This window comes from Molossus molossus, unplaced genomic scaffold, assembly GCF_014108415.1.
Source record: "Molossus molossus isolate mMolMol1 unplaced genomic scaffold, mMolMol1.p scaffold_m16_p_1, whole genome shotgun sequence".
NCBI classification, from domain to species: Eukaryota; Metazoa; Chordata; class Mammalia; order Chiroptera; family Molossidae; genus Molossus; species Molossus molossus.
The window spans coordinates 120,574,727-120,601,006 of NW_023425344.1; the positions used below are offsets into that span (position 1 = coordinate 120,574,727).

The 26,280-nt window shown below is 42.5% G+C and overlaps 1 protein-coding gene across 4 annotated transcripts in view; it reads right to left on the bottom strand.

Annotated features, from left to right (window-relative positions):
- Positions 1 to 26,280, bottom strand: part of EDC3 (enhancer of mRNA decapping 3) — a 79,490-nt gene that overhangs the window by 13,186 nt on the left and 40,024 nt on the right. For all 4 annotated transcript variants that reach the window (XM_036268205.1, XM_036268215.1, XM_036268224.1 and 1 more), the window contains 2 exons: positions 18,471 to 18,806; positions 1,199 to 1,352 (listed from right to left, as the gene is read on the bottom strand). In XM_036268205.1, the coding sequence (XP_036124098.1) occupies positions 1,199 to 1,352; positions 18,471 to 18,806 (490 nt within the window). The remainder of the gene's footprint in view (positions 1 to 1,198; positions 1,353 to 18,470; positions 18,807 to 26,280) is intronic.

Here is a 26,280-nt window from a genome sequence, read left to right on the forward strand (position 1 = left end):
TCCACTTTCCATCACCTCCCATATCCATTCAATGACTCTGCCCTGTTGATTTTATCTTTTTTTTGAATCTCACCTGAGGACATTTTTATATTCATCTTCAGATAGAGCAGGAGGGAACGAGGGAGGAAGAGAGAGAGAGAGAGAAACATCGATGTGAGAGAGATACATCGACTGGTTGCCACCCACACAATCCCAACCAGGGCTGGGGACAAACTGCAACCGAGATACGTGCCCTTAGTGGGAACTGAACCCGGGTCTCTCTAGTCCGCAGGCCGACACTCTAACTGCTGAGCCAAACCGGCCAGGGCTGATTTTATCTTTTAAAAAATCCCTCACCTAGCCTGGCCAGTATGGCTTAATGGACTGACCATAGACCCATGGACTGAGAGGTCCTGGTTCGATTCCCGGTCAGAACACATGCCTGGGTTGCGGGCTCAGTCCTCAGTAGGGGGTGTGCAGGAGGCAGCCAATTGATGTTTCTCTCTCAAATCGATGTTTCTATCTCTCCCTTCCTCTACCTCAATTAAACAAGAATTAAACAAAAAAATTTTTTTAATTATAAACAAAAATCAATTAAAAATAATCCTTCACCTATTTCCACTTCTCAGATCCCTAATTCCCTAGTTGGGGCCACTATCCTTTAGCCCCTGGCTCAGTTTTCTGTTACAGTTTACTAAATGGTCTCAATGCCTCCAGTCTTGCCTCCACTCAAATCTACTCAGCCAAAGTCATCTTTGTAAAATCCAAGACGAATTTACTGAAATCTCTTTAGCAGCTCCCCATTGCTCAGCTGCACCTACTTTCCAACCATACAGAATGACTTATTGCCCCCACCACTTCCACAGTCTCTCAATCTTTCTGCTCTTGGCACATGCTACTTCCCAGATCTAGACTAATTTTCCCCCTTCCCATTGCCCCTGTTACATCCCCTTTGCTCTGCAGGACTCAGCTTGGATGCTCTGTTCTGGGAAGAGTGACTGGCTTGTTCTTCCTGGAGTAGAAAAAATGTGGCTTGCTAGAGATGCGTTAGAGAAGCAAACAAAAACCTCCAGCATCCAGGAAAGTGACTTCATAAAGACATTTCCATAGATGTGCAGCAACTGTCCAATAAATACCTCTTGTGTGATGCCCTGTGGTGAGGCCCAAGGCAGAGCAGCATCAAACCCCACGTAGCCCCCACCAATCTAGAGGCATTTACCTGTTGGGTCCTCCAAGTAGAGTCAGTGCCATCTGACTGGCACACACGCCTGTCATCTCCAGTCTCCGCTCCAGAGTCAACCCATGCTTTTCCGCCACAGACAACAGCTTTTTATGTAGCTCATAGGAAACACTTGGAACAACCAGGCCAGAGTCTGCAGTTCAAAAGGAGGTGTAGAGAGAAAGGAGCAGTGATTACAGGAAACTAGGTCCACAAATAGGTGTACTCAATCTAGAATTCTGTGAAATCTCCAACTTTGAGACTGACTGACCTTCCCCTGACCCAACTGCCTCACCTGGGACTGGGGCACGCTATGCAGCCCCAAAGGCTCAGGCAGTGGATGGGGAACTGCCTAATAACTTGTTCAGGTTACCACAAAGCAGGGTTTATGAAGCTTTGACCACGAAGACCAAATCTACCAAGATATATTTGGTACTACCAAGAAAAGGCCGGCACAGAGCATGTAACAGCAACCTATGAACCACATCACAAAGTGGGAGAAATGCCATCTTGGCAGTGCAGTTTTCTTTATAGGTAGACCCCTTATCCTTCTCCAGAAGTCAAACAAACACTACCTAACCCTCCCAAGCCTCTGGTCCCACTATTCAGTTTCAAGGAAGGATGACTTGTCCATCCCATCTGCTCCCCACTTCTTCCTCCTCCTATCTTCTACTTACCTTTCCTCTTTGCTTAAGAAATTTCAATTAGCAAATTGTCTTCTCAAAGAATTTGTCATTTTCTGCCCATTTGAGGCAAATGTAAGTGACCCAATACTCATACCACAGAGAAAGAGTACATGGAAAGTAACCTATGGCTTGCTTTAAACTACTCAGAAGAATCTTGAACATTTTATTCACCATAAATAAAGAAAATTCTACAAAGGTTAGAAAGAATAACAGACACTGAAAGTACTTGGTTATAAAAGGCCAAAGGCTGCAGCAGCTGGTACACTTGAAGAAGTCTACAGTATTATATGCATCAGTGTCAACACACCACATGCCATTTCAGGGCCCAGAAAACCAAGACAGAAAGAAACAGTAAAGTTAAAAATATATAATAAGCAGCTTTTCCCTTGACAACCAAGGCCATCTAACAAATGCTAAAAGCCACTGGGAGCAAACTCACTGCCAAAGAGCCCTATTTGGCCTCACTGGCTGACAGACTAACAGACACAGATTCTCATTAGCAAGTTATTGTAGACCACATGCAACTAGCTCTTTCTGGCTAGATCAGACACCTTTTTAGATCCTATGTCATGATCTATACTGAATTGTCAACTCCTCAAAGTAGGGAAATAAGCCTGTACTTCCTGGGCCCCCACCTCCTCAACTTGCCTTAGCTATATTTGTCAACAGATGTGAGCTCTGATCATATCCTCAACCATATACAGGGGTGGGGAACATCCATCCCGAGGGCCTCATAGGCCTGTGAAATCATTTGGTCTGGCCCTGCCAAGACAACCACAGGTGGGACTCAAAATGTAATAAATCTAGAAGTTTTTTTCATACCAACATAAATTTATATCAAGTGAATCATAATAATAATGTAAATTTTGAGGGACAAGCAAGGAACATCCATTACAGGACAGACAGGACACATACGAGTACATGACAGGACAGACACATATGCTTCTCGTCGGCTGCCCATGGCCCATCTGCCTGTATTGCAGTGACTCAGAGGACAGTCAGTGCCAGGCAGGCTGGGAATGTACAAGTTGCAAAAGAGTTAATACATTGTGGTGAAACTACTTCAATTCAGTGATGATGAGATGAGATGAGGTGAGCTGTGATGAGATGATTCCTCACAACATTGAAGACCTTGCCTCTGATGATTGATGATGATGTTGTGGACTTCTTTGTCAACACAGAGGATAACTCCAATCCAACCTTGGTCCACATGTCCACGATCAACCATCCTCGAAAAAACTGAATCTCAGATGAAGACTAAGGAAATCACAGTCCACAGAAAACACCTCAAGAATCAATGATATAAGTGTTGGATGTGTTCCAAATCCAAAGTGCAGGATTAGAACAGCAATCAAACAAAATAATCGCATCGCTGGTGATGCGATTTAATAACGATAGTTATTTTTTTGTTTTGTTTTGTTTTTATCCTCACTCGAGAACATTTTTCCATTTTTTGTTCAGATAGAGTGGGGAGGGAGAGAGAGAGAGAGAGAGAGAAACATCTACATGAAAGGGACACATTGAGTGGCTGCCACCTGCACAACCCAATCAGGGCCGGGGACAAACTGCAACCGAGGTACATGCCCTTAGCGGGAACCGAACCCGGGTCTCTCTGGACCGCAGGCCGACACTCTACCGCTGAGCCAAATCGGCCAGCGCAATAACTGGATAGTTATTAAAACTTAAGTGGTGTGACATCCTACAAATGACAACTACAAAGAAAAGAAATGCTGATGCAGAGTGTCAATATTTCCAAGAGAAACGGACAAACGATTATATTTTTGTTGACATCAAAGGCAAACCTGTGTGCCTAGTTTGTGGCAATGAGTTAGCAGTAATGAAAAAAGCCAATCTGGAGCGTCATTACAGCTCAAAACATGCTAAACTCAATGAATTGGGAAGCCAAATGTGTCTGGATAAAAACAATGCTCTTCAGCGGAGTTTGGAAATCACAGCAAGCCACCTTCACCAGGCCTCGCTGTGACAGACAACGTTATTCAGATGAGTTGTGTAGTGAGCGAGCAGATCGCAAAGAAGCTGAAGTCTCATGTAGAGGGAGAGTTTGTGAAAGAGTACATGGTGGCTGTCTCAGAGGAGTCATTAGCACCAGACAAAGTAAAATTGTTTCAGAGTATCAGTTTGTCTCAAAGACCTGTCTCAGATCGTATTACTGATTTAGCACAAGATATTGAAAAAACACTGAAGGATTCTGCAGAAGAGTTCCAATTTTTCTCTCTGGCTTGTGATGAGACAACAGACATAAAAAATACTGCCTTGCCCTGGCCAGTTTTGCTCAGCGGTTAGAGCATCAGCCTGTGGTCCAGAGAGACCCGGGTTCGGTTCCCGCTAAGGGCACATACCTCGGTTGCAGTTTGTCCCCGGCCCTGGTTGGGTTGTGTGGGTGGCAGCCACTTGATGTGTCCCTTTCATGTCGATGTTTTTCTCTCTCTCTTCCTCTCTCTCCCTCCTACTCTATCTGAACAAAAAGTGGAAAAGTGTTCTCGGGTGAGGATAAAAAAAAAAATACTGCCCAACTGGCTGTTTCATTCATGGGAAAACTGCAGATTGACATGCGAGAGGAACTCCTATCACTGGAAGATGGCACTACAAGAGGTGAAGACATGTTTTATTAATGAAAAAACTTGAGGTAACATCTGAAAATTTAAGTGGTCTTACTATAGATGGAACTCCAACTACTGTTGGCTCCCAAAAAGGGTTGATTGCATTTGTCAAGAAAGAACTGAATCGTCTCAGTCTTGATCCAAGTGACTTAATTATATGCCACTGCATCACACACCAAGAAAGTCTCTGTGCAGTCGTTGTGGCTCAATAATGTGATGTCAACAGTAGTGTCATACATAAATTTTGTCAAAAGCAGAGGGTTTAACAGCCGTCAGTTTAAGGAGTTACTGAATGATCTTGACTCTGAGTTCAGTGATCTTGTGAAATGTGGTGGCTGAGTCGTGGGAACATGCTCATGAGGTTTTATGAACTGCGGGATGAAGTCAAGCAGTTCATGGAGATGAAGGGAAAACCTGTCAGGGAACTCAGTGATAGCAACTGGCTGTGTGATTTAGTGTTCATGGTGGACATTACTAAGTACCTCTCAGAGCTGAATATCAAGCTGCAGGGCCGCAACCAGCTTCTCAGCTCCCTGCTTTTTTTTTTTTTTTTTTTTTTTTTAATCCTCATCCGAGGACATTTTTCCATTTTTTGTACAGACAGAGTGGGAGGGAGAGAGAGGACGAGAGAGAGAGGGAAACATCGATGTGAAAGGGACACATCGAGTGGCTGCCACCCGCACAACCAACCAGGGCCGGGGACAAACTGCAACCGAGGTACATGCCCTTAGCGGGAACCGAACCCGGGTCTCTCCGGACCGCAGGTGGACGCTCTAACCGCTGAGCCAAACCGGCCAGGGCTCAGCTCCCTGCTTTCAAACATGAAATCATTTGAAGCTAAATTAAGGCTGTGGAAAGTGCAACTTGAAAGGAATAACACAGGGCATTTCCCCACTCTGGAAGGACAAAGCCTTTGACAACACTTGAATATGCTGGTGAATGTGCAAAACAAATTGAGGCATTTAATGGAAGATTCAAGGATGTGAAAAGTAAACAAATGGAACTGAACATCTTTGCTACACTGTTCAATGTGGAACCAGCTGATGTGCCTAATAACCTACAACACAAAATCATTCATTTCAACGGCAAAGCAATGATGAGCTGAAAGCTAGGTACAACAACTTCCTACTGCTTGAGTTCTATAAATGTTCCATAAACAATGATGAATTTCCCACTTTGAGGAGACATGCATTGAAATATGCATGTGTTCAGAACAACTTACTGCTTTGAGCAGTTTTTTTCAAAACTTACCATTACAAAGAGTCAACTGCACTCCAGACTAACCAACACAAACCTGGACAAGCAGGTGCAAGAAGCAGCATCATCAATACCAGCTAACATCACATGCCTCACCAAAGAGAAGCAGTTACAGCCATACGATAGGGGTGAGTTAATTAAATGTTTGACCAAATACAGCAGGCTAATTTTTAATGATAATTTTCTGTGGCCCACAAATGATGTTATAAATATTCAAATGGCCCTTGGAAGAAAAAAGGTTCCCACCCCTGACATAAGTGATGCAAACCTTGTGCTATTTCTGGTCTGACCAAAACTCAAAGGTGAAAGTTCATCATCATCCTGTTGGTTCCAGAGTCTTGAATAGAAAAAGTTGTCTTTCTCACTGACCACTCCAGGAGAAATTTCTTGAGGATCTATCAGGCATCCAGTCCTGCCTACACACACAAAAATTTTTTTTTAAACTAGGCAAAGAGCTTTATTAACCTTTGTTTCAAACTCTATTCCCAGGCCTCATCAGCTTAATTAGCTGCAAAGAATGATTTGCATATAAGGCAAAAACTGAAAGGAGCTGCAGTATCCAAGGTGCTTAGGCTTTAAAATACAGATTTAGTCCTGGCTGGTGTGGCCAGATGGTTAGAGGATTGGCCTGTGGACCAAAGGGTCGCAGGTTCGATTCCTGGGATTCCTGGGTAAGGGCACATACCTGGGTTGCAGGTTTGGTCCCAGCCCTGCGGGGGGGGGCAACAATCGACGTGTCTCTCTCACAGCAATGTTTCTCTCTCTATTTCTCTCTCCCCTCACCCTCTCTCTCCCTAAAAAGAAAAAAGAAAAAAAAAAAAAGGTAAAAATATCCTCGGGTGAGGATTAACCAAAAAAATTTTTTTACAGATCTAGATATTATTAGATCCATGAACAAAATTTGAAAATGCATTCATAATATAAAATAGCAGCTCCCAGTAACTTCTTCAAGTTTATCTTCAGAATTTGACTCAATTCAATTTGCTTCATTCTTGGAAGCCTTATCAAAATTCTCCACAAGAGCTGGAACTTCATCATCATCATCCTCTCAGTAGCAGGTGGTACTTTTCCAGACAGTTTGGACTGAGCTTTGCCAGTCTCCTTAAAGCAGTCAGACTGTCTGCTCCACATTCATCTCTGGTGCTGGCTAGCACTGTCAGCTGCTTTGTCTCAGCACAGTCTGTAATGGTGCTAAGTGTTTGCTGCCAGAGGTGCCTGGACTTTAGGTTGTTCAAGTGGATCACTGCTCCTTTTGGGAACATCTCTTCAATGCCAGAGATACTGTTTACATCAAACTTCTTTAAGGAGAACTGCAGTTTTTATCATCTGCTGTCGCTGTTTTGTGAACCACCTTCTTTCTATGAGAAGTTCCTTTTCCAGTAATACACATTTGTGCCTGCAATTTCACAAGTTTCTCCTGGATCTTGAGTTTCTTTCATCTTGTTGAAAAGGAAATGGGGCCACACAGGGGATGAGGATTGGTGCTTAGGGGTCTTGGGCACACCAGCTGAGAATAAGTGCACAAACGTGGAGACACAGGATGGTAGCTAGAGGGACCATAGATCCTTAAAGCCACATAGAATGAAGATACAGCAATACATTTTAACAGGAATATAAGCACAAACATGAACTTGAAGCACCCAGGTCTGTGTCTTCTCAAGGGAAGGTAAAAGAATAACGTAATGTAATGATGATAAAATAAAAAATGGTCACACATCAAAATTAACACTATCCTTTGGGTTAATGGAGCCTCTCTACCTGCCTGAGTCCTACTCCTGCATTGGGCAGAGACAACAAATAGTGCCATGAGGAACGTTATCTTCTCTCACCCTTTCAGAAATGTCAGTCACTGATGTACCAGGTGCCAAGGCTGTAGGCTGCAACCTGACCTTGCATGTCAACAGCTGATTAAAAGTCATTTTTATGACCTGCTCCAGACACGCACATGTTATCAGAACTAATTAGAAACCACTGATAGCAGTGTAAAAAGACTGAACAAATTCTCGAGGCCTAAGCCACTTACAACTCTAAACCTGTCAGACAAGTCACGCACCTGCCTACTTCAAACACCTTCTTTACCTGTACAGTCATGCAAGGGAGAGCTTTCCCTCAGGTCTGTGCATTTCCTCACCTACTTGTTCTCCTTCTGTTGAACTGGAAATGGGTCAGGGCAGTGAGTCTTGGCCTATCACCCTACAATCAAGCTTGCTTTCTGGGTCTAGGTCTCATGCTGAGCCCTCTTCCATTCTGAGGGCTCTCTAGTGGCAGGCTGAGCATTTTCTGCTGCCTTTCTCCTCAGTCCTTAAAGGTACAGGGAGAGGAGAGCTTACTCTCTCAGCAGGTTACATGCTGCAGCTGGAAACTGTGTGGCTTTTACCATCTCCTCACTGATCTGTGGGGGGGTAAGGAACACTGCTGATGAACTGACATATTTTGTAACTTAGGGAAAGACAAGGCCAGGAGTCATTTTTGCTCAGTCTGCTGTTAAAAGGTCTAAGACTCTACTGTATTCCACTGTTTCTCTGAAAGCAATGCCCAAGCACCACAAAATGTTTCTTTTCAACATTTACACACAAAGTCCAATCAGTCAGACTGGCTTATGAGAAACAGGCAGAGGAAATAAAATAAACTCCAAAGGAAGGGAACCAAGAACATAGTGTGCAAATTGCAAACAATAAGATTGCCAAAGCCTGAACAGGGACCAAGCCTAATTATGTTTGGGTTGGAAGGTGGCTCTTTTTTGTTCAGGAACCAAGGCAGTACAATCAGTTGGTAGGATTTCTCTTAACATTAATATGTATTTTACTGCTGGTGGTTAAACAAGGAAGGGAGATATAATTATAGCCAGTTGATGACACGCAGAGAACTTCTTAGGATCTGATTAACCTTAGGGTATCAAGGAAAATGGCTTAAGCACACTCAGTACAACCAGGAGAAAAGATCCTTCCAGAATGCACCACTCATTCCCCGTGGACTGAATGGCCCCGCCACTGCCCAGGCTTGCCCCTCCTGCATATCTTTGTCCCTCTGCACTGCTCTTCTAGTACCTACTACTTCAGGCCTTTCCCTCCCCCATGGACACAACACATATTCATGTTCTCACACCCGCCATCAAACACCATCCAGCACCATGTCCCAAGCCTTCTCCAGTAGCCTCTGAATGGACATCCATTCCTGTCCTTCAAACCCCCCAGCCTTTCTGCTGTGTAACAAGGCTCCCACAACAAAGTGTCAGCTCACACCTAAACTCAATCCTCACACTGAGGTGGCCCATTAGTTGGAAAGGTTGTGTGTGTCCCATGTCTTATCAATGAGGAGCACGGCTCATTAATGAGGATGGGGATTTAAAAAAATTTCTAACTAGTCTTTGTTCTGTAACAACCAATGCAGTCCCCACTTGTCAGCACAAAGAAATGATTCTGACTAGCCTGAACTCACTGCCAAACATGCCAGGAGACATCAAAAGGTGCTAATGCAATATAGTCCAGAAAGAGAAAATAAGGTTAGAGGCAATGCTTGAGATTCAGGCTGTGGAGGGTAAATAGCTACCAGCAGAGCTGTCAGACAAAAGGCCTCCACGGTCATTAATATCAGAACCTTCACTAAGCCAAGTGGATAAAACTAAAGGGTATTTGTTGAGGATTTAATTTTTCCTGGAGGTTTGTTGGGGCTGGTGATGAGGCTGAAGTGGGGAATGGAGATACCGGCACCCTCCTTCTCTGTCATCTCCTCAGCCAGCCCGATGAGGATGGTGGTGTAGGGGAACCTGTTTAGCTCTGCATTCTGCAAAGGCAGTGAACCCAGTTCCCCTGACTCTAAGGCATGTCCTTTGAAACAGTACAGAGGCTGTATGGGCATAGGGGTTTATCCAAGACTATGAATTCTGATTCCACTCTGTGGTGGTCACACAACTGGATGACGATATCACACTGGGGTTTTTTTGGAGTATAAAACCTCTGGTAAATTCATACCCCAGACCCACAATGTACAGATGGCCCCTGCACATTTACATTAAAGATACTACTTAATGCAATTTGGTGTCTAGTTCTCTCTAAAAGGAGAATTTATTACAAGTGTAACTACAAATACTATTTATTAGGGTCCACAAGGCCTCCCATGATCTGGCCCTTGTAGACTTCACCCCTTTACCATGGACTCCAGCCCCCACCATGCTCCAGGCACCTTAGTTGCCTTCTGGTTCCTAAATACTCCAAGTTCCCTTTGGCCTCTGGAAGCATGTCCCTCCCCAGGGTGCTCCCTTCTCTCTTCCAATGCCACCCTCAAACACATGTCTGGTTCCTTATTCTTTAGGCCTTAGCTTAAATATCACTTGGTCTCAGCATGCTGCTTATATTTCCTTAGTTATACTTAATAAAATTTGTAGATGTTTTTCTTTTTGGACTGTCTGCTTCACTAGACTGTAAGCTCTGTGAGGGCAGAAACTGTGTTGATCTTGTTCTAGTACTGTATCCCTTCTTCTCCACTGTGCCTTCAGGGCTAGCACTGTGCCTGGTGGAAGGGCTACGTAAATATGTGTTGAATTAAGATGAATGGGAGGAAATCTGTACAACAGCATCAGGGCATTCCATTCTGCAGCTAGATAAGAGCCCAGCTATAACCAAAGGCAGGAGTGAGTAAGATGTTTTTCACTCTCTCCTCACCTCTTCCTTTCCCATTTACAACCAGACGAGGCCTCCAGTCCATGGCCAGACCTCATCCTTTAGGTTACAGCTCCACTGAAACAAGCTATGGACTCAAGAGGTTAAGGAGTTCCTGACAAGATTACTTACTACTTACAAAGGGGAAAAGTATTTTTACAAAGAAATCTAACAGACATCTTACCAAGTGATCAAGCTTAGACCCAGTTATAGGACAAACTGACAAGGTGTACTTTATGCTGTGATGCCCTGAGAGACAGAGACCCACCACAATCCTGGAAAAAATGTTTAACAGGAATCATATCAAAAGGAAACAAGCAGTAAATAAAACCTAAAGGGTATTCTTCAAATAAACTGGCCTAGAGTCTTCATAAATGGCAACAAAACTTGTGGGAAAGGAAATGAAAGATATACCAAATTAACACATGTGCCATCATTGATTAAAAATACAGCCATGCCCTGGCTGGTTTGGCTCAGCGGTTGGAGTGTCCGCCTGCGGTCCGGAGAGACCTGGGTTCGGTTCCCGCTAAGAGCATGTACCTCGGTTGCAGTTTGTCCCCAGCCCTGGTTGGTCGTGCGAGTGGTAGCCACTCGATGTCTTCACGTCGATGTCTCTCTCTCTCTCTCTCTCTCCCTCCCTCCCTCCACTCTACCTGAACAAAAAATAAAAAAATGTCCTCAGGTGAGTATTAAAAAAAAAAAAAAAATACAGGGCCAGCTATGGCCCTGGCCAGTTTTGCTCAGTGGTTAGAGCATCGACCTGAGGTTCGGAGAGACCCGGGTTCGGTTCTCGCTAAGGGCACGTACCTCCGTTATAGTTTGTCCCCAGCCCTGGTTGGGTTGTGCAGGTGGCAGCCACTCGATGTGTCCCTTTCATGTCGATGTTTCTTTCCCTCTTTCTCTTCCTCTCTCTCCCTCCCACTCTATCTGAACAAAAAATGGAAAAATGTCCTCTGGTGAGGATAAAAAAAAATATATATATATATATATATATATATATACACACACAATAAAATGGCAATAAATATATATCTATCAACAACTGAATCTACAAACAAAATGAATAAGCAGGACAGAAACAGACTCATAGATACAGAGAACTTTCTGTTGGTTTTCAGATGGTAGGATAGTTTGGGTAACATGCAAAAAATGTGAAGTGATTAAGAAGTACAAATTGGACCCAGTTGGTGTGGCTCAGTGGCTTGAGTGTCATCCCATGGACTGAGATTCCTGGTCAGGGCACATGCCTGGGTTGTAGGCTCCTCAATCCCCAGTAGGGAGTATGCAGGAGGCAGCCAATGGATGTTTCTCTCTTGCTTCAATGTTTCTCTCTCTCTCTTTCTAAAAAATTAATAGAAAATAATAATAAAATAAAAATGTGCTTTAAAAAAAAAGTACAAATTGGTTGTTAGACTGACAAACCTCAAAGGGAAGGGCGGTGGGGCGGTGGGAAGAGATAAACCAAAGAACTTACATGCATATATGCACAACCAATGGACCCAGACAGCAGTGTGGGGAAGGCAGTAGGGAGTCAATAGGGGGAAAAGGAGGGATATCTGTAATACGTTCAACAATAAAGATACGTTTAAATAAATAAATATATTTTTTAAAAATGAAATGGCATAAGGGCACAGACTGCAAGGTGGTCACATTTGTAGGGACCAACTCGGTTTCTAGAATGACCAACTGGTAGCTTCATCAAAAAATTCAGGTGTCAGGTCATAATGTGCTAAGCTCCAGATCCTCCAGCCCTTAGTTTAAGCTTAAACTATTTAATTTATACTCTGGCAACAAATTGCCACAAGACCTTTTCCAGCGAAAGACTGTAGGAAGTACAAGTGTTCATCACTGGGAGAAGAGTCTGGCCAAGACGTACGTCTTAACAGTACTACTCTAAAACCTCATGAGATTGCCATGACTTACAACCAGACCTGCAGACTGATGACAAGTGTGCACCTGATTATCCAGGCCCAGAAACTCTGAAGGATTCCATGTTAAAGGGACTAATCACTCCCTCCATTCCTGGCACTGGAGGATCTACTAGAATCTAAGGTTCCCCAATTCACCAAGTCACTGTCAAGGAAGTCTGCTTGTAGAGACACAATTTCAGAAAATAGGCTCCTGCTTCTGCTCAATGAAAAGTTATTGTGGCCCTTAATGCAGGAGCACAGGTGGATTAGTGAAGGTGTAATACAGAACAGCTCCTAGAATTTACCTCTTGGTATCTCCTGATGGCCTCTCTTAAGATAAGCAATGTAGAAGAGGTACCTCCCTGGGAATGGTCTCCCTATATATAGCATGTGGTCTAACCTGTAAACACAGGATGGGGAATTGGTCATGGGGAGATCAAGGCAGGATCCATATAGGTTGGGTCAATGGTTTGAGAAGGCAATAAGACCATCCCCCCTAAAGCTCAAAGACCTTACTATGGTGAGAAGAGTGGAAAGGCAAGCCATAAAGCAGCAGGGACAAATCAGCTGTGCCTTCATCAGCTGCTCTCCTTCAGAGGAGGATGGAGAACTGCTTTTACAAAGAGAAATGGGTGTGGGTAAATTGTGCAGACTCAAAGGGAGCTCAGACCAGAGTGCCTTGCTCAAACTTTGACTTGATCCTTTTGGATGACAGTAAACACTAACTCTACTTCAGGTCATTTTCATACACTTGCTGCTCTCCAAATCTCAGCAGACACACAGTGTGGAGGCAGAGGAACATACTTCAGACCAAGCAGGTGGGATAATTGTGGAGATTCACTGCACCAATAGCAACCTCCTGCCTCCCATCTGGGTGTCCATGTACTTGAGGACAGAAGAAGGCTACACGGTGGCAAACAAGTGGAAGAAGGTAAATAAAACTTTTACCTAAAAGAAAGGGTTTTTGAATAGATATACCTGAGAGGAATTTACTAGAACCCAGGAATAAAGCATTCAAAACACTTTAACATCATTCCCAATAAAAGAATTACTGGAACACTTAACTCTAGCAAAATAAGGGTAACAGTGTAACCTCACAGAGATGCCATAAAAATAAACTGACATAAGCACGTGAACAGAGTAAATGCCCAATAAACATTCAATATTATGGTGTTGCTTATAATGATGCTGCTTCTCCTGAACCAGGCTTCTACCTTCCCCTTTCTGCCACCCCTAAACCTGTACACACTTCTGTTATTTGTTTGTTTATACATTTGATTTTCCTATACTCTAAGGCCCCTGAGGTGATGGACAATGACTGACCCAGAGTATCTAGAACGGTGCCTGGCACATAATAGAAATTTTGTTAATGTTGATGCTTTGAAATTACCCAACTGAGACAGCCTTTGAAATTCACATTTGAAGTCGCATACTAATAACTAACAATTATAAACAGGGCACTGCACTAGCTGCTTTTCTACATGATCTCATTTGACAAGTATTATCCCATTTTCCAGTAAGGAAACAGGCTCAGCAGCTCCCTTTTGGCTATGGAACTCAATTCTCTGACTCTACAGGAGCCTCCTCATTGAAACCTTTAATAGTTAGTAACTCGCCCTGGCCAGTTTGGCTCAGCGGTTAGAGCGTCCGCCTGCGGTCCGGAGAGACCCGGGTTCGGTTCCCACTAAGGGCATGTACCTTGGTTGCAGTTTGTCCCCGGCCCTGGTTGGTCGTGCGGGTGGCAGCCACTCGATGTGTCCCTTCACATCAATGTTTCCCTCTCTCTCTTTTCCTCTCTCCCTCCCACTCTGTCTGTACAAAAAATGGAAAAAATGTCCTCGGGTGAGGATTAAAAAAAAAAAAATGTTAGTAACTCCCTCACCTCTATTATTCAGTGTGGCAATTCTACTGTCTGCTTTCTCTGGGCTCAGCCACAAAGTACTACAGGAGGATAGTGGACTTGGCCCACTATAAATCCATGCAATCTAACTGCAACTAGATTCTCACTGCCGTTCTTACTGCCTCACAGGTTTATCTTCTTGATCACCTGATCCCTTCTCACTTGTTTTCAATCATCAAATCCTATCAAATTCCCCTTAGTCACTTCTATCACATCTTTGTCTTCCTTTCCATTGAGAGGTCCAAACCCCTGGTATATTAGTTATATCATGAGCCTAAATGGTCTTGAGCTTGTTCTGGTCTCTTCTTTCGTTCTACCCTGAATTCTATCATAAGACCAGTCTTCCTAGACTCAAAGTCCTCCAAAAGGAGATTTTGGATTATGTCATTTTTAGAATCCTTCAGTAGTTCCCAATGGCCTTAGGATAACGACAGCACTGGCACACAGAGCTCTTTGTGCTTTCGTCCAAAGTTAGTTTTAATTCCTGCTACTCCCCAACATGAACTTTCTGCTCCAGCCAAACCAGCCAAACCAGCCAATGGCTGATCTCCCTCAGGCCCTTTCCTCACCAGTACCTGCCCAGCCTACTAACAAATATTCTCTTCTTTTTGTCTGCCTGATGAAATTCTGCCCATGCTTCAAGGCTTCTGTCTTATTCCCTTTGTGAAGCCTGCCTTGATCAGCCCAGCCTTCAAGACGTCTCCTGCTTCTCAAGATCCAGTGCACTTCCACTGGACTCCAGGCATATATAGTGTACTGCCATTTCCTAGTACATTTTAATAACTTGAACAGAAGGGTTGTCTTTGAGTGAATTATAATAAAAAGCACAGTGTTTTTTGTTTTTTTATCCTCACCCGAGGACATTTTTCCATTTTTTTTTTTGTTGTTGTTCAGATAGAGTGGGAGGGAGAGAGAGGAAGAGAGAGTGAGAAAGAGAGAGAAACATTGATGTGAAAGGGACACATTGAGCGGCTGCCACCCGCATGACCCAACCAGGGCCGGGGACAAACTGTAACCGAGGCACATGCCCCTAGTGGGAACCAAACCCCGGTCTCTTGGGACCCCAGGCTGACGCTCTAACCGTTGAGCCAAACCAGCCAGGGCAAGCACAGTGTTTTGATTGACCCAAAGTGTCTTAAATATTTTTTTTAAAAAAATCCTCACCCAAGGACTTTTTTTTTTGGCATTTATCTTCAGATAGAACAGGAGGGAGAGAGGGAGGAAGAGAGAGAGAGAGAGAAACATCAATGTGAGAGAGACACATCGACCGGCTGCCACCCACACGACCCCATCAGGGGCCGAGGACGAACTACAACCAAGGTATGTGCCCTCAGCGGGAACTGAACCTGAGACCCTCTGGTCCACGGGGCGATGTCTGAGCCAAACTGTCCAGGGCTTAAATATTTCTTTTAGAATATTATGAATGTTGAGCAAAGATTCTTCTCTGAAGCCTGACCACTCTCCCAACCAGTGTTCTTTGGGGACCTCTCACCATTGAATATAGAGTGCTCACATGCATCTAGTATTTTATTTTTGGCATCTAGCATTTTATAGCCAAACTTAGCACACACAGATGTGGCCACTGATACCATTACTTAGCAGGTAGGTCCAAGCTGGAGGAACGTCTGACAATCTGACTGTTGGAGACAGTGGCACTGTCAAAGGACTCAAAAGGGCTTCCCAGAGAGAAAAGACTTGTGTTAAACAAAAAGCTAAATTTAGTTGCTTCCTGAATGTGTTTTCCCAATCAACAGACTTTTTACACCACTGTCCCCTCAGACCCCACAGTTGGCAAAGAGTATTACCAAGAGGAGTATGAGCAATTAGTAATGGCTTAGAAACTGTTAATACCATTTAGCATGCAGTCAGTGTATGGAATGCCAGCAGCAAGCTCTCAGAACATAAAACTCCAGCCATCACCAAGTGGGTAGTAAACATCTTGTTCTTTTGCTTCTCTGGGGATTAGTAGAAAACAAGATATTTGAGGTTTTAGGAGATGAATGCCATATGGCTGGATTGAGAAGCTATCCAAGTCACTTTCCATAACTACTAATCTAAGTTGGCCCATTTCCTAAGAGAGAAAAGGCTGTAGTTATTTTGTCATTAAACTGCCCTTCTCACACTATGTTCTTCTTCCTCTTTAACTTAACCGTGTTCAGAAGAGGAAAGAAAAATAGGATAAAGTTTTTAAGAGCCTTTACTCTCTGGGCCTCAATGTCCTCATCTGTAAAATGAGAAAATTATACTAGGTGATCAAGTAACCTAATACTAACATTTTATGAACCTAGGTTGTTTCCCCACATATTCCAGATAGTTTGCCTTATTCTGATCCTAATTTCTGGATAGTAGATCCAGTTGGAAAAGAGTCCCCATCTATGCACTATCCAAATAACACTCAGTAAAACCTTCTTTGAGGCTTATGCCTTGGAGCTGCAGCTGAGATAAAAATCACCTGTAGGAGAAGCTGCTCAGCAAGATAACTGCTTGCTGGCTCCATTTCTGGAAGGCTCTGCTTGTCAAAAGGGCTTCATTTCCACTCCTTAGCATTATTGAGACTCCTTACTAATTCTTACTGTTACTCTCTCCCTGTCAGCCACTTCACTCCAAGGCAGACTATTATCTCTCTCTCTCCAAGCCCAGGAATTCCAGGGAAATCACATACTGAATGACCAACCACCTCAGTCCTGAGAGCAGTAAAAGGGAGCAGTCAGAGGTAGATGGGTGGCAGGAACTGAGGTACTACCAGACCTGCTGGATGAGAGCTGCCTTTAAAAGACTTAAAACCTGGCCATTTAAATTAAGCCTGGTTCTGAGCTATACTGTTTGCCTTTATGTAGGTGGTAAAAATCAAAGTAGTTCAGCAAGATACACTCAGTGCCACTTAAGGAAACTACCTTAGTAAAGAGGTATGCCTGCCAGAGTCTGCTAGTGAAAGAGAAAAACAGTTTAGGAGTCTTTCTTAGCTTGACAGTCTGCTTATTTTCTTCACATGAAAAGCACGTGCAAACTTCTATACTCAGCAAAACCAAATACAATAGAGCCCTACTGCTGTCTGTAAAAAGCCATACCAGATCTGATTCTCCTCTAAATGTAGTTATGCTATCTCCATAATTCTCCCTATAAGCAATACTAGCATTCAAAATTTATATTTTTTACATTCAAACCAAAATGAACATTATACTTGGTTACTTTTCTACCTATTAAAATAATTATGATTCCCCTTTTAGCTGAAGATCATTCAATGACAATGATTTTCAAACTGTATTCCAAGAAACCCAATTAAGAAGGTGGTTTGCCCTGGCCGGTTTGGCTCAGAGGTTTGAACGTCGGCCCTCGGACCAAAGAGTTGAGGGTTCGATTCTGGTCAAGGGCACGGACCTCGGTTGCATTTCGGTCCAGTTATGTCCCATGCCCTGGTCAGGGTCGTGTGGGAGGCAACCAGTCAATGTGTCTCGCTCATGTCGATGTCCCCCCCGCCCCCCGCCCCCCCACTATCTGAAGATGAACAGAAAAATATCCTCGGGTGAGGATTAAAAAAGAATGTGGTTTGGGAGGAAAGGACAGTGATGAGGTAGACCACCTCTCCCACAGCTGCTTTTATCTGCCTCAAATGTCATAGTTCGAAGATTCTAATGCCAAAATAAGAAACTTAAACAGACTTGACTATCATATACAGTGACTTACATAATTACCAAGGCATTGTTTTGTTATGTGAGAATAATGACTAGCCAACCCTCAATGACCAGGGCTAGTAGGAGATGAAGATAGTGTGGTAAACAAATGTAATTTATTGAAACCCTAATTTTAGCCAGTGGTTTCAACTATCCATCTCCAACTGTTTTTTACCCCAGCAAATAACTAGTAAAAAAGAGCTGAACTTCTGCTAAAATGTACAGGCAATGACAGGAAAGCTAAAGTGAAAATAGATCTGATTATGTGAATCTAGACAGTTGGCCACTATCCCTTTAGTTATCAATCATAACATATTAAATAAACCTCAGACTAGATCCTGCCAGATGCAGGATATAAATGAACATATAGAGAAATCAAATCCCCCACAATGATAGGTAATTATGTTGTCCTGGCCATAATCTCCAAGAGACAATAACAATGGGCTAACCACCAAGTCACTTTAGTTAATTCCTGCTACAAGACTCTGACTCAGAATCTGGGTCATTCTATTTCAAGCATAATAGGAAGAGAAGAGCAGCAGGGGGATGTGGAACCTGGTGCAACTCACCTGTGCAAAACTCTTTGCTCACATTGTGGGGCACTGTGATCCGTCGGTAGACTATAGGCTCTGGCTCCAAGATGTTCTCATCGTGGCGATACCGAGTAGGTCTTTCATTTGGGATGCCGCGGGAACGGGTACCACTTCTTCTCTCATAGGTATCAATCTCCTCAAACACAGCTGCCTTGTCAAACAGGGCTAGGTTCCCTTCAAAATCAAAATCGGTATCTGGGATCTCTTCAATATCATCCCCGAAGCACTCATCATCTTTATTCTTCATTTGGCCATTCTTTAAACCACTTTTCTTTGGAGTTGCCTGATTTGGGTGCCTGCTACTAGATGACCCTGGAGGAAAAATAGGGACTCCAGTCAGTGTGCCCACAGAAAGTGCTCAGTGGAAGTACAAAATGCATCAGTCCTTTATGGAGTGTTACAGGAATCAAAGTGAAGGTGGTAAACTCTTTTGAATCATATTAAGTAGCATAAATTACCACAAAGTTCATAACAGATTTCATATATTGCCTAAGTAACAGTGAATATAAAATAAGAAGTACTGCTCTGGCTTGTGTGGCTCAGTTGGTTAGAGGGTCATCCCAAGCACCGAAGGGTCTTGGGTTCGATTCCTGGTCAGGGCATATGCCCAGGTTGCAAGTTTGATCCCCAATTGGGGTATGTACAGAAGGCAGCCAAACGACATTTCTCTCTCTCTCCCTCTCCCTCTAGAATCAATTAAAAATATATCTTTGGGTAAGGATTACAAAATAATAATAATAAAATAAAATAAGCAGTTTTCCTGGAAATCTTAACCAGTTCTGCCCTTCATAAGGAAACTGGTAATGAAAGAGGCTTAAAAAAATTTTTTTAAATTGGTTTTAGAGAGAGGAAGAGAGAGAATCGATGTGAGAGAGAAACATCGATCAGTTGCCTCCTGAACGCGCCCCCACCAGGGATCAAACCCACAACATGGGTATGTGCCCTGACAGAGAATCGAACCTGCAATCTTTCGGTATATGGGACCATGCTCCAACCAACTGAGCCACACCAGTCAGGGCTGGCAGAGGCTGTTTTGACAGCTGAATGTCAAAAAGTGGAAGGGCGTTTAAAAATAAAATTTCCATTTACATGTTTAAAAAAAAAAAGTGGAAGGGCAAAAATACAGTAGTCTTTTCCCACAGACCTGGGTGTTTTGATCCTGAAACACCCAGGCAGTTAAGAGAGAGATACTCCAATGTGAAAGACCAAGTCCTCATAACCTAAAGCTCATAAGAAGATACTATTCAACTGGCTCTTAATTCTATGCTTTCCAAGCAGGCAACCTTCTGATTTTTAATTTGGTGCCAGTCTAGACGCCAGCAGGAGGGAATCCCTGGTTCAGATTCCAGATTCTGAGCCAGATATACATCTCCCACCATAAATTGGTATTTTGACTTATAAACTTGTCCTTAGATCTTTTGGTTAATGTGATCTCTTTTCTCAGAATTTTATCACTTCTGGGTAAACAATTTCTGAACCATCAAATAATGACAAGGACCATATTGACCTGATCCTGTAGAGGCCACACCAAAATACACATCAGCAACAGGGCAGTCTCTGAGACTATTTGGCTGCCACACACCAGTCAACTATTCCCCTAGCAGCAAAGGCCTAAGACCCCAAAGAATTCTCCAAAACATCCATTCCCAGAGAATCCTGAACTAAGTTTGTTGAAAGAGTGGACCTGGTGACTGGTATGCCAAACTGAACCTCCAACATGGTCTAAATAAATGTAAGGTACTTTCTTGGAGAGACTGGGCTCCTCAATTACTGAAAATACTCAAGTAGAGGTTAGAATGATCACAAGCAAACCCTCTTACATGTATCATCCCAACCATCCTGCTCTAACTCTTCTCACAGCAACTCTCTTCTACCCAATGGGCTATGAGTCAGGAGACCCAGGATCTAGTCACAGTTCTGTTAGTAACTTCATATATAATCTTATACATGTCATCCAAATTCTCAGTTCTTTTGTATGTAAAATGCTCACCGTGTATCCCCAGCAGGGTTTCTAGTACGTAGCACACCATCAATACATATTTAATGAATTAATCAACACCAGTAAAATTAATTACAATAATTATTCTGAAAGATGTGCACTATACAAATGTAGCTTGTATCCTAATCTTCCTAGTGCCAAAAAGTGATATGAAAAAGGGCTATGGCTGGCAGTAAAAATGAGATTTAGGCCTCTGAAAAAAAACCTGGAGCTGACCAAAATATGAAGGGAAGGAAGAACTGGCTGAGCCACCATAAATAGCTCAGAAGCTTGTCAATGTCTGGGTTAAGTACTAATTCTAATAATAAAAAGTATTTAGTGAGAGCATGCTGTGTGCCACAGCTGGGTGCTGGGAATACAGCATATAACTAAGACATGCTACTCAAAAAGGGGGGGAGAGAGATATATAAGCAAATAACTAAAATGCGATGTGATGAGAGTTATAATAGAAGCTTAAATAAAGTGCCATAGAAATATAGATTAAAATGCAGAGCTGGATTAGGAATGTCAGAGTAGGCATGAAAATACAAAGTCAGGTTAACATCACTAGCAATGTATGCTGGCAGGGAAGAATTAGAGAAACAGTCCAGTTGCAAAATTATCAATATACTGCCTCAATAGTAAATCAAACCATTCTATTAGGAAACTGGTCTCTAGCCCAGTGGTCTCTCCTCCAGTAGGTGTGTGCATAACCAGGCGTGCACATGATAATCCACTGGGAGTAGGGAGATAATATTACATATTCTATTTATATTCTTTTAACTAAAATCAGTAAGAAATCAAGAGTTATGAATTTAATGTGGGGATGGTGACTGGCACTCTTGTGAGGCTTCATGCTAGTATTTGAAACATCTAAACAAAGAGTGATGCTCCATAACAAGAAGTGTTAGACTCAAGTAAAGTTACATCATTTTTTTGTGTGTGGTAAAATATATGTAACATAAAATTTACCATTTTAACCATTCTTTCAAAAAAAAATCTTTATTGTTGAAAGTATTACAGATGTCCCTACTTTTTCTCCCCAATGACACCCCACACAGTGCACCGTTGTCTGTGTCCATTGGTTATGCATACATGCATGTAAGTTCTTTGGTTTATCTCTTCCTGCCCCCACCATCCCCCTCCCTCTGATGTTTGTCAGTCTGTTCCCTACTTCCATGTCTCTGGATCTACTCTGATCATTAGCTTATTTTGTTCATTATTTTCCAAAAATAAGAGATTATGTGATATTTGTCATTCTCTGACTGGCTTATTTTGCTTAGCATAATACTCTCCAGGTCCCTTCATGCCGTCTCAAAGGGTAAGAGATCTTTCTTTCTTACAGCTGCATAGTACTCCATTATGTAAATGTACCACAGTTTTTTTTTAATCCACTCATCAACTAATGGGCACTTGGGCTGTTTCCAAATCTTAGCTATTGAAAATAGTGCTGCTGTGAACAGAAGGGTTCATATATTCTTTCTGATTGGTGTTTCAGGCTTCTTAGGATATATCATTTTAACCATTTTTAAGCAGTGTACAATTCAGTGGCATTAAGTACATTCATACTGTTGTACAACTATACAAGTTTTTTACTAAAACACTCCTATAAAGAAATTTATTAAAGATAATACTAATAATGCAATCTTAAGTGAACAAAAGAATGGCAGATCTAACACTTTCCCTAGCATTTTTTTTTTCTTTTCTTTTTTTTATAAATCCTTACCTGAGGATATTTTTCCACTGACTTTTTTTTAGAGAAAGTGGTAGGGAGGGAGGGAGAGAGAGAGAGAGACACTGATATGAGAGAGACACATCAATTGGTTGCCTCCTGCACAACTCCAACTGGGGCTGGGAATTGAACCTGCAACCCAGGTATGTGCCCTTGACCGGAATTGAACCCAAGACTTTTCAGGTCCACGAGCCGATGCTCTCTCTATCTGCTGAGCCAAACCAGCCAGGGCATCCCCTAGTACTCTTATAGGCCAACATGAGGCTTTTAAAAATTAATCTAATCAGATTTAGGGAGATGAACTCCCAAATTAAAAAGTATCAAGGTTATTCCAAATATGAATCCATAGGGACTATCACTGATTAACTTCACCCTAAGTGTAAATGCACTACATCAGGAGTCTACAGACTATAGCCCTGGGGCCAAATCCAGCCCACTGCCTGTTTCTATAAATAGTTTTATTCTTTATCTGTTTTCACATTGTCTAAGGCTGTGTATGTGCTACAAAGGCAAAGCTAAGTATTGGAGACAGAGACCTTACAGGCCTGCAAAGCATCACATATTTAAAATCTGACCCTTACAGCCCTGGCCGGTTTGGCTCAGCGGTTAGAGTGTCGGCCTGCGGTACAGAGAGACCCGGGTTCGGTTCCCGCTAAGGGCATGTACCTCGGTTGCAGTTTGTCCCCGGCCCTGGTTGGTCGTGCGGGTGGCAGCCACTCGATGTGTCCCTTCACATCGATGTTTCTCTCTCTCTCTCTGTTCCTCTCTCTCCCTCCCACTCTACCTGAACAAAAAATGGAAGAATGTCCTCGGGTGAGGATAAAAAATAAAAAAATAAAATAAAATCTGACCCTTACAGAAAATTTGCTCACCTTGCTCTACACCATGCCTCTCAGAGGTATTCTTTCTAGCTATGACTGCCATTAAAATAAAATAAAAAATTTTGTATTAACTGAACCTAGAACCAGTTCTTTGAACATCTGTTTCATTCAAAGTATTGTGTGTCACTTTTTAAACTACTGTCTTTGACCTCCACACTCACCCTTTGTGATTCCAGCCTGGAACTCTACAAACTACATTGTTCCTTCCTTAGCTGGCTTCCCATTTGGTTCCAGCACCAGTAGTAGGTACCTGAAAAGGCTGGAAGGAAGGAGGAAGGAAGGAAGGAAGTAGGGACTCTCTCCTCCTTTGCTTTCTATTTGCACCAGCACTGCCCTAGCAGTTGGTTCCAGTCTCCAGCTTTTCTTTTTGACACTCATAGACACAACCAGCTTCATTGCACCCCCTCAGAAGTACTGGTACCAGCTCTGTGAAGCCCCTTCTCTGAACTACGAGGTTCTGATAACCCCAACCTCTTCCCTTTGTTTCCCCTCCCTCAATGTCTCTTTTGCTTTTTTAATCTTCTAAGCCTAACCAATTCCCTATACAGTCAAACCTCGGTTCTCAAACATCTCCCAATTTAGAACAATTCAGTTCTCCACCAAGTTGCTCATGGGAAAAGTATCTCGGTTGTTGAACCAAACACAACTTCGGTTTTTGACCTGACAGCCTTTCATGCTGATACCTTGGCAGGACAAAAAGCGTTTCTCAGGCAACATACAAAGGAGAGCTTTTGTTTTTAGCAAAACTGACTATTAACCCAATTTTAAAACATAAACAGGCCATCAGGAGTGATAATGTTGCTAAGGGTGTGAAAGGGCTCACAAAACAACTGATCACAGGCAAATGAAGACATAGAAAAACTGTTGTTGATTTGGATAAATGAAAAACAGTTAGCTGGTAATAGCATTTTGGAGGCAGTGATATGTGAAAAAGAAAAAATGCTGCATGCTGACTCTGAACGACAACCCTGGAACGAGTGCTAGTAGAAGGTGGTTTGATAAATTTAAGAAAAGAAATGTTTGCTTATAGATTAAATAGTACATTAGACATGTACTGTATATAAGAAAGGTTAAAACAGAATCATTTGGGAGTCTGGAATGGGTTAATTCAATTTACATTATTTCTAACAGGGAATAAATGATTCGGTTTTCAAACAAATTGTTTCTCAAACAGCCTTCCAAAATGAATTAAGTTTGAGAACCAAGTTTCTACTGTATTAACTTTGTTCTCTCCCTTTCTTTAAAAAAGTTTTTTTTCTTTATTGATTTTAGAGAGAGAGGAAGGGAGGAGATAGAAAGAAACATCGATGAGAGAGAACATCGACTGACCGCCTCCTACATGCCCCCCACTGAGGATTTGGCTCACAACTTGGGCTTGTGCCCTGACCGGGAATCGAACCAGCAAGCTCTTGGTGCATGGGTCAATGCTCAATCACGGAGTCACACCGGCAGGCAATAAACTGTTTCATGTACTCACAACTGTAAACCTACTTTTGCCCAACCCTGTATATACCTCATACTTACTGATGAATTTTTAAGCTATTTCTCATTTTCGTTATCAACTCCGCCCAAAAAACACATGACCTCTGATGACTCCAGCTGAAAAGTCACTGGTATTTGACCACTTGTAGCAATGCGAGTACCGTTCATCTAGCACGGTGGTTCTCAACCTTCCTAATGCCATGACCCTTTAATATAGTTCCTCATGTTGTGGTGACCCGCAACCATAAAATTATTTTTGTTGCTACTTTATAACTGTAATTTTGTTATCTGATAGTCTTAGGCGACCCCTGTGAAAGGGTCGTTTGACTCCCAAAGGGGTCACAACCCACAGGTTGAGAAATGCTGATCTAGCACTTACTCCATACTTACTGTGCTCTGTAGTAATTTGTGTTCTTATGCTAACTTTCCAAGGAGCATGTAAGCTAACAGTGGGTAGAACCTGTCACCCAGTACTATGGCTAGTCCACCATAAGTATACAATTCAGTTCTCTACTGAATTAAGGAATAAAAAGAGCCACATCAAAAAACAAAAACCCAAACGAACAACAAAAATCAAAAGTCTAGAAGGTTGTCCTGGCCGGTTTGGCTCAGCAGTTAGAGCACTGGCCCACAGACCAAAGGGTCACGGGTTTCATTCCTGGTCAAGGGCACATACTTGGGTTGCAGGTTCAATCCCTGGCCCTAGTCAGGGTCGTACGGAAAGCAACCAATTAAAGTGTCTCTCACATCGATGTTTTTCTGTCCCTCTCCCCCATCCTCTCTTCCACTCTATCTAAAAACCAATGAAAAAAATATCCTTGGGTGAGGATTAACAACAACAACAACAAAAGTCTAAAAGTTTATAAAGGCAACTTGAGATCAACTATGAGAAAGAAAGGGAGCCATCAAAAACTGTGACAAGTGTGTTACGTGACTAAAAAGGACAAGATGATGAAGTTGTCAATAACCATACAAGGAGTATGTGGCAAGGGTTTCAGAGGAAAGGAGTTCAGTCATGTCTAGTGTGAACTGATAATGAGCTATCCTGGACTTATCTCAATGCCAAATGAAGACAAGCAATTAATCAATGGGATAGAAGACAGGGTCAAAAAGCAAAATGGGAAACCATTTTTGGCCCAGCCATAAGGACTCCACAAACATAATTTGCATCCAAACCCAGAGCTATGTCTTTAGAAGGTGTCAGGTATTTTCTCCTGCTCTCTCTGATTACAGATCTCTCATTCATTCATTTGACAAATATAAACTAAGGACGAATAATGTTCTAAATGCTGTCAGGAAAGCAGAGAGAGAAAAAATTTCTAAGAAGAATTACTGACATCAAAGGTCAGCAAGAGAAAGAGAATGTAAAATAAATGAAAGGTGGGTAATTGTCTCTTATTCTTCTCTTTCCCTTTACTTTAATACAAATATTGGGAAATCCTAGATGAATAAGCTGTCTCAGTACTTGACTTACTTAGCCCAAAGGGCCTGGCTCTGCATTAAACTGGCCTTTAGTTACTGGGAGAAAAAAGTATTTCTCTTGTAAAAGATACAGTGCTTCCCAGATTTCTTTACCTTTCAAATATGTGTTAAGACTGGAGGCTGGCAGTCTTTCCCTTGCCATTTTGCTGCCAGCCTTTGGCCAGGATAACTTATAACAAACCCATTGCTGTACAACTGTTAGTGTCCCTTATTTATTGATTTTTGTCACAC